The following is a 14,874-nucleotide window of genomic DNA, read 5'->3' as shown; positions in this document are numbered from 1 at the left end:
ACAGAACTGTTAGAAATCCTTACTAACCACTATTCTCCTAGACCTTCACAGATTGCCAGACGCTTCACCTTCAGAATGAGGAAGCAGGGGACAAAGAGAGCATCAATCAGTACATGGCTGCTCTCAGGACTGCAGCACTCCATTGTGGGTTTGGCAGCTATCTTGATGACATGCTCCTAGACCAGCTGGTCTGCGGGGTCAGGACCTGCACCTACAAAGACGGCTGCTCGCCAAAAAGACCTTAACCTCACTCAAGCCATCGAGGAAGCCCTGGCAGAGGAGCTGGCATCTCATTCAGCCACCGAGATCCAAGGTCCTGTCACCAAGCAAACAGCAGTTCCCGTCCACTCAGAAGAGGTGGTCAACGAGGAAGACCCAAGTGATGAGGCCGACATTCACCGCCTCACAAACGCCAGGCGCCCGCAGGCAGGAACCAGACAAGATAACACCGGGCCATCCAAGCACATCACCCTGTGCCTTTCCTGTGGTGGACCTCACCTGAGGACCACATGCAAATTCAAAGGAGCCACTTGCAACAACTGCCATAAGAAGGGGCACATTGCAAGAGTATGCCAAGCCTCACACAACGTAGCACAAAGGGCATCTTCATTCGCACATGCCGGGCCCCAAAGGCAAGTATTAAACTGTCGCACACACCTCTGCGCTAATCACACTTGCTATTCTATTAGTAAAATCTCTCTTTCCGTCTTATTAGAAGGTAAACCTTGCAACATGGAGGTTGACACCGGGTCAGCGCTCTCCATTATTTCCTGGAACACCCTCAAGGAGCTTCAACCCAGCCTATCAAGAAACCGACTCCAGAAGTGCCAGCTTAGCCTAAAGGACTACCAGGGAAGACCATTCCTGTAATCGGCAGAGGCAAGTTTTTGTTAATTTTAAAACCTTTAAGGGCCACCTACCTCTAGTGGTAGTGAGAGGCAACCTCCCTACACTTTTGGGACTTGATTGGTTTCCCCACCTCGGTTTAGGGCTAACAGGAGTCCATGCTACCTCAACCTCTGACACGGACTCCCTGTTTGCTGATTACTCAGACGTATTCAGTGATGAGTTAGGGTGTTATAACGGCACCCCTATCTCATTTTCAGTCGATCCCCAGGCAGTCCCAATTCGGTTAAAACCTCGCAGAGTTCCATTCGCCATTCGGCCTAAATTAGACCTTGAATTAGATAAATTACTAAAACAAGGGATCCTGGAGCCTACAGACTTCGCCAAATGGGAGACGCCCATCGTCACACCCCTCAAAAAGATGGTAGCCTGAGAATTTGCTCAGACTACAAGACCACAATCAATAAATTCTTGCAAGTTAGCGCTTATCCAGTACCCGTCATTCAGCATTTATTACATACTTTTGAACCTGGCACTATCTTTGCCAAATTGAACATGTCTCAAGCATATCAACAGTTCCCTGTTGATGACCAAATGGCAGAACTTCAGACCATTGTCACCCACAGGGGTGCCTTCCGGTGCAAGCGTCTCCAGTTTGGCGTAAGTGTTGCCCCAGGCATTTTCAATCCCTCATGGAGCGGATTTTACAGGGCCTTCCTGGGTAGTACCCTACTTCGATGACATCTTAGTCTCGGCCAGGAACAGACCCCAACTCTTCCAGAGAGTTCGAGCAGTCCTAGAGAGGTTCAGGCAGCATGGCCTCAAGTTAAAAAAGAAAAATGTGCCATTGCCACTAGACAGGTGGACTTTCTGGGTTATAAAATTGACGCCTCAGGCATTCACCCCTGGAGTCCAAGGTTAAGGCAATACACGAGGCACCCACTCCAACCTCCAAAGCGGAACTGCAGGCCTTTTTGGGGCTCTTGAACTTTTACGCGTCGTTCCTGCCCCATAAAGCCTCTGTGGCAGAACCCCTCCACAGACTTCTGGATTAAAAAACGGTTTGGCATTGGGGACACAAAGAAGACTCCGCTTTCCGCACAGTCAAGTCGCTACTCACATCAGAGGCAGTGCTTATCCAGTTTGACCCCAACCTTCCATTAGTACTGGCAGCAGACGCATCTCCCTTCGGAATTGGGGCAGTCTTAAGCCACAGGCTCCCCAACGGCTCCGAGGCCCCTATCGCTTTTTTCCAGGACGCTCTCTGCAACAGAGCGCAATTACAATCAGATCGATAAAGAAGCCTTGGCAGCTGTTGCAGCGGTGAAGAAATTTCACGAATTTCTCTTTGGCCACTTTTTCGAGCTAGTCACGGACCACAAACCGCTCTTAGGGTTACTAGCAGGTGACAAGCAGACCCCTCAAATTCTGTCCCCCAGAATGACCAGATGGACCCTTTTCCTAGCAGCATACTCGTATAGACTCGTGCACCGCCCAGGTAAAACATTGTCCCACGCAGACGCCCTCAGCCGCTGCCCCTGCCTGCCCCAGCTGAAGACCCTGCCCGGTCAACGCCATTTTTGAAGTCACCCAACTGGACCTCCCAATCACTGCCCTTGATATTGCCAATAAATCCAAAGCGGACAAAGCGATCGCCCAGGTACTGGACTGGGTGAGGAGGGGGTGGCCAGGCAGTGACATTGAAGCTAAATTCACTCCATTTAAGACCCGCTTACAGGAACTGTCGAGCTTACAGGGCTGCCTGCTGTGGGGCACTCGAGTGGTCATCCCGACATCTCTGCGTACCCGAGTGCTGGAGGCGTTGCACGAGGGCCACCCGGGCATCGTCAGAATGAAGGCGTTGGCGCGAAGCTACATTTGGTGGCCCGGCCTCGACGAGGACATCAACAAATGGGTAAGCTCCTGCCATCCCTGCCAGGTTTCCCGTCCATCCCCTCCAATTGCCACCCCCACCAAGTGGGAAAGTGCCAACGCACCCTGGTCCAGGATTCACATCGATCTTGCGGGCCCATTGCATGGCAAAATGTTCCTCGTGGTCGTAGACTCTTACTCAAAGTGGATTGATGTGGCACAACTATCCACGACCACTTCACAAGCAGTCATCAAGGCATTGACTCGCCTGTTCGTTACGCACGGTCTACCAAACTCCATTGTTTCCGACAATGGTCCCCAATTCGCATCAACCGAATTCAGTCGTTTTACGGCCAACCTGGGCATTCGTCACATCTTCACGGCCCCCTTTCATCCTGCCAGTAACGGGCTGGCAGAGAGAGCTGTTAGGACCACTAAAGAAGCCCTGGCCAGGTTCAACAAGGATGACTGGCACCACAAACTATCCTGTTTCCTGTTAAGCCAGCATTCAACCCCTTGCACGGTAACCAACAAGTCCCCGGCCGAGCTTCTGATGGGCAGACGCCTGCGAACTGTATTGGACAGGCTTCACCCACATTACTGCCCTGACTCTCCTCTCGCTTCCACATCAGGGAGTAGGCATTTTGTCTTGCAGGAACCCGTGTTCGCGAGAAACTTCGCTGGCGACCCATTGTGGATCCCGGGAGAAATCGTAGCCATCACAGGACCCAGATCATACCGGGTTAAGCTGGAAGATGGCCGGGTCTGGAGCGACATCTGGACCAGCTTCGGAGACGCCAGGGCACCCTCGTCAGCCGCGACTCGTGGGCACAGACCGGTGAGAGTCCGCTGCAACTACCACACAGCAACATCTACCCCGATGACCTGCTAACACCTTCAGCCGGACCAGAGAATCCAAATGCTGACTGCGGCGACCTAGCGTCCAACCCATCCGAGCCAGACGGCGTGAGGACACTCCCAGCGTCCAGCCCTTCTAGCCCCGGACCTGCTCCGACCGAGGGTGGTACTCGGGACTCATCATCAAGACAACAGTCACCGACGGACTCTGATCCACCAAACAGCACACCAGAGTTGCGCCGCTCTGGACGTCAGCACAAACCTCCCGTATACCTCAAGGACTATGCGTGTTCGCATCTGGGGGGAAGGGGTGTTATGTCCCTGGACCTTGAAGAAGTTCCCACCCAGGTCCGTTCACGCTGCAGGGGCAGCTGCCCCTTCTCATTGGCTGGGTTTCCCCAGCAGCCTGCTATAAAAGCAGGCTGCTGGGTCCAGCCCTTTCGCTGTTCGCTGCGAGCCAGTTCCAGGCTGAGCAAGCACGTTCAGTCCTTGTAAATAAACCTTGTTGCACTAAGCCCTGGTTCAGCCTCTTATTTCCCATACTTAATACCAACAATCTGAGTCATCATTTTATTGACCTCGGAAGGATGGAAAGCTGAGTCAACCCTGAGCCGGTGAAGATCGAACTCCTGGCAGTGAATAGAATACTGCAATACTGCATTCTAACTACTGCACCCCAGGGGTGGGCTTCAAAAATTTTAGCAAAGGGTTCTCTGCCCGGTTGCTGGGTGGACGTGGCCATAGTGGGTGTGGCCATAGTGGGTGTGGCCTATTTTTGCCCTCTCCAGTCTCTGGAGGCTTTTCTCTAGCCTCCAGGAGGGCGAAAATGGCCTCCCTGGCCTCTGGAGGCTCTCTGGAAGCAGGGAACAGGCCCATTTCTGGCCTTCCTAAGCTTCTGGGAGGCCAATTTTCACTCTCCCTGAGCCTCCACGTGGGCCCTGCACTTACCTGCATCCAAAATAGGGCGCATGGGAACTTCTGGGAGGGGTGGGGCAGGGTGGGCGGGGCCAGCCAGGAGTGGGATTTGGGGGTTCTCCAAACTGCACAGAATCTTAGCTAGGGGCTCTCCCGAACCCCTGCGAACCCCCATGGCTCTAATAAAGTCTCTCTTTTTATGTGGTAACTTTATCTGAATTGATGATAATGGGCTAGTCATTTTTATTAGTAAATTAACACTCTTTGTAAATTAAAAAATATATAAATAAATGTGATTAGTTTTGGGGTCAAGGAGAAAAAGAAATGAAGGCTGTGATGGATGAAAAAGGAATTCATATCATGTATATGGGTAGAACTGGGGATCTCCACAATTTTCATGGGGTGTTTTGGGATTGATTGGCTGGTTACTTTAATTGTGCAAGGCCACATTAAAGCTTTTATGTTTACATTTGTGGTATGCTGGAATAAGAAACAAGGTTCAATCAAGCTGCATGTTTACTTACATGATGTTAATGTGTTTCACATAACATTGTTATGTGCTTTAAGTTTATAGGTGTTTTCTGTGCCTCTCCAGTAACATCCTTAAGAATGGAATTTTTTTATTATTGTGCCTATCTGTGCCAGTTAGTGGCTAATTAGGGTTCAGGCAGCAGTCAAGAATATGTACTGCCTTACAGCTTTATCTCTTCCTGCTATAAATGCAGAGTCAGCTGGTAAAAATAATAAGTACAATCTTGGCCCATTTTATATATGGTCGGGTTGTAGTTGTAGGAATGTAATGTTTTCACACTATGAATGATATATACTGTGTTTGTGTTTCTTCCATTTCCTTATCAGTTACAAAGCAAATCTTTATTTATTTGGAATCTTCTGCAGTCTGGGAAGATGCTCAAACCATCTCTGATTGATTATCTGTGTGAGATCTGTGCAACCATGGAGTTTTGCTCTTGACATTTCTAATTGTAAGAGACCAGGAAGTCACTTAGCCTGCTAGCTTTGGACCAAATAAAATGGTCATTTGGACCTTCTCAGTTTGCTTGTTTCTTGATAAGTGATTTTTTTTTATACCAAGACACAATTTTAAGCACTTCAAATTTCAGAGGCTTCTCTTGTCTCCCACCTAGATTATTTTTTCAGTCCTTTGGTGGTAAATGTATTATGGATTAAAAACCAAGGCACCAAACCAGGTGTTTTCTTCAATCAGCTCTTCTGTAAAGAGTGGAAACAGAGTTTGTAGAAATCACCTATAAAGGTATGAAATTATTTGTTATATTTCTCATTTGGCCCTGCTGTTTTTGATAATTTTAGAAGACATAATTGCAACATCCACTTTGCTACTTTATAAGGTCTGTACTTTAGAATTCACTATTAAAGTATAATTCACTGTTTAAAGTATGATCAAGACTGAAATAATTTTGTTGCAGCTTATTGAATCCCATTTAGCTTTCTTGACAGGATAGATTCAGATGTAAATGCAAAAATTACAAGAAAATCTAGCCTTTTTTAAAGATAGATAGATGATAGATAGATAGATAGATAGATAGATAGATAGATAGATAGATAGATAGATAGATAGATAGATAGATGAGAAATAGAGATAGAGAGAGATAGAGATAGAGAGAGAGATGGGGTGGGATTCAAATTTTTAACAACTGGTTCTGTGGGCGTGGCTTAGGTGGTGGGCATGGCTTGGTGGTCATGTGACTGAGTGGACATGGCTTGTTGGTCATGTTATTAGCTGGGTATGGCCAACTCAATATCACTCACATTGAGGCACGCATCTCCTCGCCTGACCTCTCATGACTGTGGGGATGCTGCAACAGTCGTAAGTGAGAAAAATGGTCATAAGTCACTTTTTTCAGTGCCATTGTAACTTTGAATGGTCACTACACACAAGCAAAGTACCAACAAAGGAGGGGGGAAAACTCCAGAGAAGTTCCTGAGACAGGAAATCTAGGAACAAAGGAGGGGGAAAAACTCCAGAGAAGTTCCTGAGACAGGAAATCTAGGTCTGCCAAGAATGTAATAAGGATTAATGGAGAGGCAGTTTCTGTAAGCAAGACCAGAATGTTTCCTTCCTGCCTTCCTTACAGGATTAGGCCAGTAATTTCTTCTAACAACCGGTTCTCTGAACTGCTTAGAATGTTAACCACCGATTCTAGTGAATAGGTGCGAACTGGAAGAATCCCACATCTGGATAGAGATAGAGATAAATAGGTATAGATATCTGGGGGATGACAGTAAATAAGCTTCTCTGTATCTACTCTTCCTTTTCTACTTAAGTATGTCAGTAAAGAACTAATCTATCTGGAACTACTGTGTTTTTCAAACTGGACTGTTCTATATAATTTTGAGCTTGTGAAATACATTTTTTAAAGAAAGGAAACAGTATCCTTTCGCTAAACTCTATGTTTTTCCCACATGGATACCACTTATCCTCCACTCATTCTTTTCTTGGATTTCTAGAGCCCAGTTTAAATGTCCCCATGTTACTGTGTCCACTTAATATGTAGTCAGTCTTTTTGGTTGAGGGAGGGGTTGGGTGAATGCATTACCTTTGGGGGGGGTAGCTTATATGGCACAGAAATTGCTTAGCATCAGACAGAGACTGCATTGCCATTGGACTACAAAAGTGGTCATCTAGTTCTGAGGGAAGTCCCCAACTTTTCATGCAAAAACCCTTTGTTATTCTAAGATATCTCCAAGTGTCAAGATCTTGAAACATTAACACCAATCTATAGATAATCTTGAATTATACAGTTTGCCTTGGTATAACAGCTTCTTAAATACCTATGCTTATTCTGTCAGGAATGTTGTTGTTTTTTCCCTTGAAAAGCCTAATGTTTGGGCACAAAGAGGATGAACATTTTTTATTTTATTTTATTTTTGCTTGAAAGCATTGAAACAGAGATTGGGGGAAATCTCATTGCCAGAGGTGCTGCAATTATATAAGAGGGATGGGCTTTTTAAAAGCAAGGATCCCCCTTGATTTAAATAACTCATATTCAGCCATTCCTTTGTAAATCAATAGATCTCATCAGTTATAGCATGTCAATAGATCTCATCAGTTATAGCATGTCAATAATGCTGTACATCTATTTCATTTAAAGACAATGTTCAAATCTTAAGTTAACTACAATGAATTATTTGGAAAGTCTTTTAAAACTCTGGATGATTTCGATGTTGAAATTTATAAATCTCCTGGGAGCATTTGATAGCATTAAATTTCTTTTAAATCCATTTTAGCAAGTCAGTGAGAATTGACTGGAATGATAATCCATAAATGCTGTTATATATGACACAAGATCAATTGTAACTTTCATAGACTACATTGGGGTAATTGAGCAAATTTGTACATATTACCATCTTTGCCACCATTGCTTTTTGTGAAATGTTTTTTGAGAAATTGGAAAAACCTTGATAAATCATAAGAAATCAGTTCAATTTTCCAATTGATGGTAAATTGAAATGCACATACATATTTCTTAAAAGAACTATACTGTAAAGGGAAAGGAGATGGGGGGAAAATCAAGCTGTTAGGTAACTTCACTCTTCAAAATCCATATTATAAAGTCATCAGACAAGATATAACCTTTGTATGGCCATGGGCTCTACTTGACAGGAGAACTAGCTAGGGAAGAAAAAAGGTGGGGGCAGGGAAAGGAGGTGTGAGTTGCTTTCACATTCAACTTTCTAACTTAGAGGCAGTTTGGGAGAAGATTTGGGAATTACAGAGCCCTACAGATTTTGATTGAGCCTGTCTGGTGTGAGAATTGTTGTCATAGAGTTAATCCTTCGTCAATCAGAAATTAATTCTGGGTAGGTAGACCAACAAACAACCAGGAGAACCGAAGCTGAAAACAGTACAAAAAATAAGGTTTTCAGAAAAGAGATCATGTGAAGAGAGTGATATGAGACTAAAACAGAACTGGAGTACCCATTAAGAGCTGGTACCCATGGGCAAGAATGAAGACAAGAGCTAGAATCCAGGTGCTGGATCATAATACCGTGTTTCTCCAACAATACTTCCCCATAGGAAGACCCAGCATGTTTTCTAGGCATAAAATGAAATTAAGCCCCTCCCCCAAAATTTGGTGTTAGGAGCAGCTGATGGTGAGGCGTAGCTGCCTGCAGGGCACTTCTAATGGCAAGTTTCCCCCCACTTCCCCTCCAATTTTGCATGTTCTAAACTAGGCCTAAATTTTTCCAGTTGTTATGGGGATGGGGGAAAAGCAGGAGCGACTCAGATGCTGTTGTTGGAGAAGGCACTAGTGCCCGGGGGGGGGGGAATTAATTCACCCCCGAAAAGACGTTCTAGCTATTTTTTCAGGGCTCCAAAAAAAATAAGGCCCCAGCCTTATTTTGTGAGAAACATGGTAATACACCAAATCTCTAGCCTCTACTTTACATTTATAGGTGCATGTAAAATAATTGAAAAAAACTGCTGGAAGAAACTCTTAGTAGTATTACTAATACTAGTACCGATTGGGCACGTTAATACAAGTCACATTAGTTAATTATGGCAGATATTTTACTTTTGATTTACCTACTTTCAAACACACAGTTCATTTATTGTTTCTTTATTATTATTATTATTATTATTATTTTAATTTAATGATCATATTGCCCCCAACAGTCTGGGTCCTCATTTTACCCACCTCGGAAGGATGGAAGACTGAGTCAACCTTGAGCCTGGTGGGATTCTATTTGCCAAATTGCAGTAGGAGTGGCTTGAAATACTGCACTCTAACCACTGCGCCACCAAGGCACCTTTCATTTGTTGTTTCTAGAGTTGCAAAATTCATTTTGAAGGCGGTATCTGCCTCCATGCCAGGCAGTGTATCTAGTCACTAATTTATGCCTAAGTATTAACAAGTCTAACCATACAGCATTGTACTTTATAGTTTTACAATATTTTTAAAAATCTTTTTCCTCAAAAATCCAGTGACAATAATGGATACAATTTTAATCCCTGCAACATTCTAAGCAATAGATCCACCTAGTGGGGGATTTTGATTCTTGCTGTAAGATTGAATACAGTAAATCCCATTTTTCAGACTCATTCAAAATTCAGTCATGCGTTCATCAATTCTCTTATGGCCAGAGTGGCCAGAGTGTAAATATACTAGGGTTAGGGTTAGGATTAGGGTAGGGTTAGGGTTAGGGTTAGGGTTAGGGTTAGGGTTCGGGTAGTCAGCTAGTTTCAAATCCATCTGGGGGTGATGTTGTCTATCCCACATTTTTCTAGTTTACTAAGAAGCTAAGTTGTGAGCTACTTTGTCGTATGCCTTGCTGATGTCTAAGTATACTTAAAATGTCCAAATCATTTTGCTGGTCTACTAATTTAGTCACTTTGTCAAAGAATGAAATAATATTGCTTTGGCATGATCTGTTTTTAACAAACCCATGCTGGCTTCTAGGTATAACTTTATTTGGTTCCCAATGACAAACAATTACATCTGGAATTTTGTAGTACAGCTCTTGCAGCCCTAACTACTGATAACAGAAACATTACTTTTGTGATTTATTTATCTATCTAATTTACATAGCCACCCACGTCACTGGCAAGTGACTCCAGGTAGCATACAACAAAATTAAAACATTATTTTGTTCTTCTCTGAGAACACTTAACACGTTAGAAAAACTGTTGCAGATAATAACTCTATCTCTTAGTCATCCAATCCTATGTACAAAAATGATTAAACTAAATAAAAGTATTCAGTAAATATTTTTTGTATATGTAGTGCTGCCTCTAATCTATCCAAGGTCCATTTAGTCCCACTTTCTCTTTGTCCCAGGGCCAATCAGAAGCCTAAGAGAAATTAAGAGGCATGAAGAATATAGTCACCTTCTACTGTTTTGTATTACTAGTATTGTTCATGCTGTTTGAACATGTAGAAGATTGCTTTAATATACTACAGGTTATTACAGTTGGGCAGCAGGAAAATTAAACTGGCAAGAAGGGATATATCAAAGACAATTGTCTTGTGTGATTATTAACTTTATGTAATAATAAGTAGTAATTATTGTTAATTTTGGTCCATTTTCTATTTCTTGGAAAGGTTTTTTTTCCAAAAGGAAGACATTCTAAAGCCATATTTTGACAAAATTTACTCTACATTTTCAATGGCAAGCAAATTATTGAGATTTTAACCCAATTAGAGTCAATGCAATCAGTTTAGTTCATTCTAAACTGTGTAGCTTAACTGTCTATCAGTCTGATCCATCTTTCAATTTCCACCTTGATGCTCTTCCCATCCCATTGCTTTCACATTGTTTCATTTGACTTACAGGAAGCTGATATTTCTCAGAATCCACTGGTCTTCCCACTTCCATGCAGGCTGTCAACCAGCTGATATCAAGAATCCTGAATCTTGAGCTGTCCTCCATTTTGTGTTTATACAGCCATCCAAGAATTTCAGAGCAGGAATTATTCTCAGCCACAATGTGAGTGACACGATCACTAGAAACATAAAGCATAAACGATAAGCTTTCTTTTGAGCAAGCAGTAGCAATAGCACTTAGACTTATATACCTCTTCACAGTGTTTTACAGACCTCTCTAAATGGTTTAGCACCAGCATGTTGCTGCTAACAATCTGGGTCCTTATTCTACTGACCTCAGAAGGATGGAAGACTGAGTTAACTCTGATCAAGATCAAACTGCTGATAGTCGGCAGAATTAGCCTGCAATACTGCATTCTAACCACTGTGCCACTGCAGCTCTTAGCAACACCAAACAAGAGAATTGCCAGAGAGGAAGGGAGGGAGGGAGATGCAATCTGGTGTTATAAGAACTCAAAAAATGTTATCGTATTGCAGTGATTCTCTAAAACTCAGACTTAGTATTAATTAACAGCCTCGTAAGTTAAAAGTATGTAGAGATTCTCAGTCATCCAGGTCATGATTGTCTCAAAGGTGCTTTTTCAGGAGGCAACTGGATTTTCTTGTTTTTTCTTTGAAGACATTTTGCTTCTCATCTAAGGAGCTTCTTCAGCTCTGAAGCTTCCATTCCCCACTATCCTATCAGAGCTGAAGAAGCTTTTTGGAAGAGAAGCAAAACATCCTCAAAGAAAAACAAGTAAGTCCAGTGGCCTCCTGAAAAAACACCTTTGGGACAGCCTCATTTTTCTCAGTCATTTCATGCCTGCAGTATGGAAAAAAAATTAGCGTGCTTACATCCTATAATAATGAAAAATCTGAGTATTACTCAGTTGCCTTGCGAATAAATTGTGTGCCTGGTCAGTGTCTGGAATACAGCCAAAAAATCTCTTGGGCTAAATCTTTTAAGCATTTCATTGCTAATATTTTCCACTAAACTTCAATCCTCAAAAGTAAACCCTTTGTACATAACAATTTGTTAAACATACATGAAATAATCCCTTTGAATTATGTGCTGTAGATAGCAAGCAAGCACATCTTTAAATGTAAGCATAACAGTCTGTGCTACACTGATATTTTAGTTGTGGCTTTAATGAAACTTTAATGATTGGGTGACTAGGTAACTAATTATAACTGTTCTTAAATCACTACGCAAACAGACATCCTTATGGCAGAGTCTGGTTTGTCATGTTATGCAAAGCACTGGAAATGGGCACATCACAATGTGCGTTCTATGAGAGGGTTAGCACAATTGTTTCAAAAGGTATGCATGTGTATCTATAATCCAGAGGTGGTATTCAGCAGGTTCTGACCAGTTCTGGAGAACCGGTAGTGCAAATTTTGAGTAGTTTGGAATACCACCTCTGACTGGCCCTGGCCTTGTCTATTCTCTGCCTCCCGAGTCCCAGCCGATCGGCTGGATCTTCTTTTGTTGCCCTGCACAGGAGAACAGAGCTAAAAAGCAGGTTAGTGGGGTGGGGAGGGAATGGGGATTTTACAGTAACCTTCCCCTGCCATGCCCACTATGCCACACCCACCAAGCCAAGCCACACCCACCAAGCCATGCCCACAGAAGTAGTAAAAAAAATTTGAATGCCACCACCCTTCACTCCTCTGGGGGTTCTAGCAGAAGTGTTGTTGGTTACATGAACACAAGTGCAGGCAGCTTCAAAACAACCATGCCAACTCTTCTACAAGACACCACTCCAAATACTAGAAATATGAAATGTTCCATGCTATTAACCCACAGAATGTAAGTTGATGAAGTGACCCACACAGCTCCCTTTCAGTGGCAAAGACGTAAACAGTGACTTGCCACCACAGTTAATTAGAATGCCAGGCTTACTAAACGCTGCAAGATGCTATAGTGAAGAACAGAAATGTGAATTGGGGTTGCTGTTAGTTGGATTTATTTTCTGCTGCAGGGTTACTAGCATCTGCACAGAGCATGAAAATAGGGCAGGGGAAGTAATTAAATTTCCTCCTCCTTAAGCTCTAGTACTCTCACCCAATCTTCCCTTGGTATTCCCTTGATAAATTTAAGGCTAAATTGAAAACATTGGAAAATGTGGAAATAGATTTCCTACCAAAAAAAAAATGCTATTTGGTCCAAACAATTTAATAGGAACTTTGGCAATAGCAATGCCAGGAGAAAGTTTCAGGCAGGGGAAACTCTTAGCTTCTGATGTAATGTTATCCATCAAGTAGGTTGAGGTATTCTAGGAGTTGAAGTCCACAAATCTTAAAGTTGCCAAGTTTGGAGACCCCTGAAGTAGGTAGAGAATGTAGCATAGAGACCCAGTTGTTGAATCTACATAGTAACCAAGAAGGTAGACCTTCTGTTTATTAATAAACAATCATTCAAAACCATTTGGCCAAGAAGGCCAATGATGAAAGTTCAAGAGCAATGAAATAACATGGAAATAAATCAACAACTTCTTGCTTCCTCATCACTAATTCAAGTTTTGTTCCTTAGGCTGAGCAACTTAACTGTCAGAATCCCTGAATTATTTCCTTACCTGGCATATTTTGTTTTGTTCTTCCATTTCATTGTCTGATCCCTAAACATTGGTTTAGTTTAATTAACATAATAAAGGTAAAGGTTCCCCTTGCACATACATGCTAGTCATTTCCACTAGGGGACAGTGCTCATCTCCGTGAGCCGAAGAGTCAACGCTGTTGGAAGACATCTCCATGATCATGTGGCTGGCATGACTAAATGCCAAAGGCACACGAAACATTGTTACCTAATTAACTTTGATAAGCACAAACCTTACCAAAACTGCCAAGAATCACAGATAAGAAATATTTCACAACACAAGAGTCTTCAAATACCAACTTAAGATACTGTAATGTCCATGAGGCTGAGTTTCAAAACATCTTTGCTTCCTGCAAAGATCATTCGCTTCACAGCTGCCTTTTATCTTCTTGAATGAGGGGCCATTACCTTGCAGCCTTATTCCCAAGTTGCCCATGCTGTTGCAGCTGCTCTTTCCTGTGAGCAATCCTGCGCGCACGTGCACTTGGCACAGACTCCTCAGGAACCTCCTCATTGCTGCTGCCAGCCCCACAATCTCTGAAGGTTCCTAATGGTCCTGGCCCCTCATCTGAGTTCTCACTCTCCTCAGCTGTCTGCACCTGCTGCTGGCTAACCACAACATAATGGGAGCTCACTCTGTTACGCTGTGCTAAGTATTTGAACCACCAAACTGCTGACCTTTCTGATCTGGTTACTTATTTGCCACTGTCAGTCCCACTAAATAAACCATACAGAATAACAGAGTTGGAAGGAACTTTGGAGGTCCTCTAGTTCAACCCCTGCTCAAGCAGGACACCTTATATCATTTCAGACAAATGGTTGTCCAAATTCTTCTAAAAACCTCCACTGTTGCAACACCTACAACTTCTGGTGGCAAGTCGTTTCACTGGTTAATTATTCTAATTCTCAGAGAATTTCTCCTTAGTTCTAGGCTGGTTCTCTCCTTGATTAGTTTCCATCCATTGCTTCTTGACCAGATCACGAAACCAATGCCACAGGAAAACTAAAACAATGTTTATTGTTTATTGGCTATAATCACACAATCATGTAATTTTATTGTGCTGTACCTCCTCCAACCTTACATTTCAGTGAATTAGGACTGTTTCTGTCTGAGCTGCTTCCAAATGTTATTTCATTGCTCTGGATTTAAGGCAATGTTTCAGCCTCTTTTGCCTAGGTATCAGTTCCTGCATATTTCCCTCAAGCCTTGTTTTGTTTTTTGTTTTTCTTTCTGCAGGTTCCCACAGGCAATAAAGCAGCAAATTGCTGAACATCGGAAATGTGATTATCTGTTGATTTGGGGCAGGAAATGAAATAAGAGACATCAAGTCTTTGGATAGATTTAATACATTTTAAATGTAACTTCACAGCTTGCCGTGATAACAGAAAACATAACAGAAGCAGTGACATCACAATTCCTTCCACACTTGCATCCCAATAATC

General features: G+C 42.9%; 1 protein-coding gene across 2 annotated transcripts in view; it reads right to left on the bottom strand.

Moving 5' to 3' along the window:
- Positions 1 to 14,874, bottom strand: part of DNTT (DNA nucleotidylexotransferase) — a 228,977-nt gene that overhangs the window by 201,242 nt on the left and 12,861 nt on the right. Inside the window, exons 2-3 of one of the 2 annotated variants that reach the window (XM_087932475.1) lie at positions 10,804 to 10,975; positions 2,684 to 2,718 (exon numbers count right to left, since the gene is read on the bottom strand). In XM_087932475.1, coding sequence (XP_087788601.1) covers positions 2,684 to 2,718; positions 10,804 to 10,975 — 207 coding nt within the window. Of the gene's footprint in view, positions 1 to 2,683; positions 2,719 to 10,799; positions 10,976 to 14,874 lie in introns of both variants that reach the window. The other variant, XM_026710513.2, reaches the window with a different exon arrangement.

This window comes from Pseudonaja textilis, chromosome 4 (genome assembly GCF_049901715.1).
Source record: "Pseudonaja textilis isolate UNSWEBS1 chromosome 4, rPseTex1.2, whole genome shotgun sequence".
Taxonomy (NCBI): Eukaryota; Metazoa; Chordata; class Lepidosauria; order Squamata; family Elapidae; genus Pseudonaja; species Pseudonaja textilis.
This window is presented reverse-complemented; position numbering and strand designations above follow the sequence as displayed.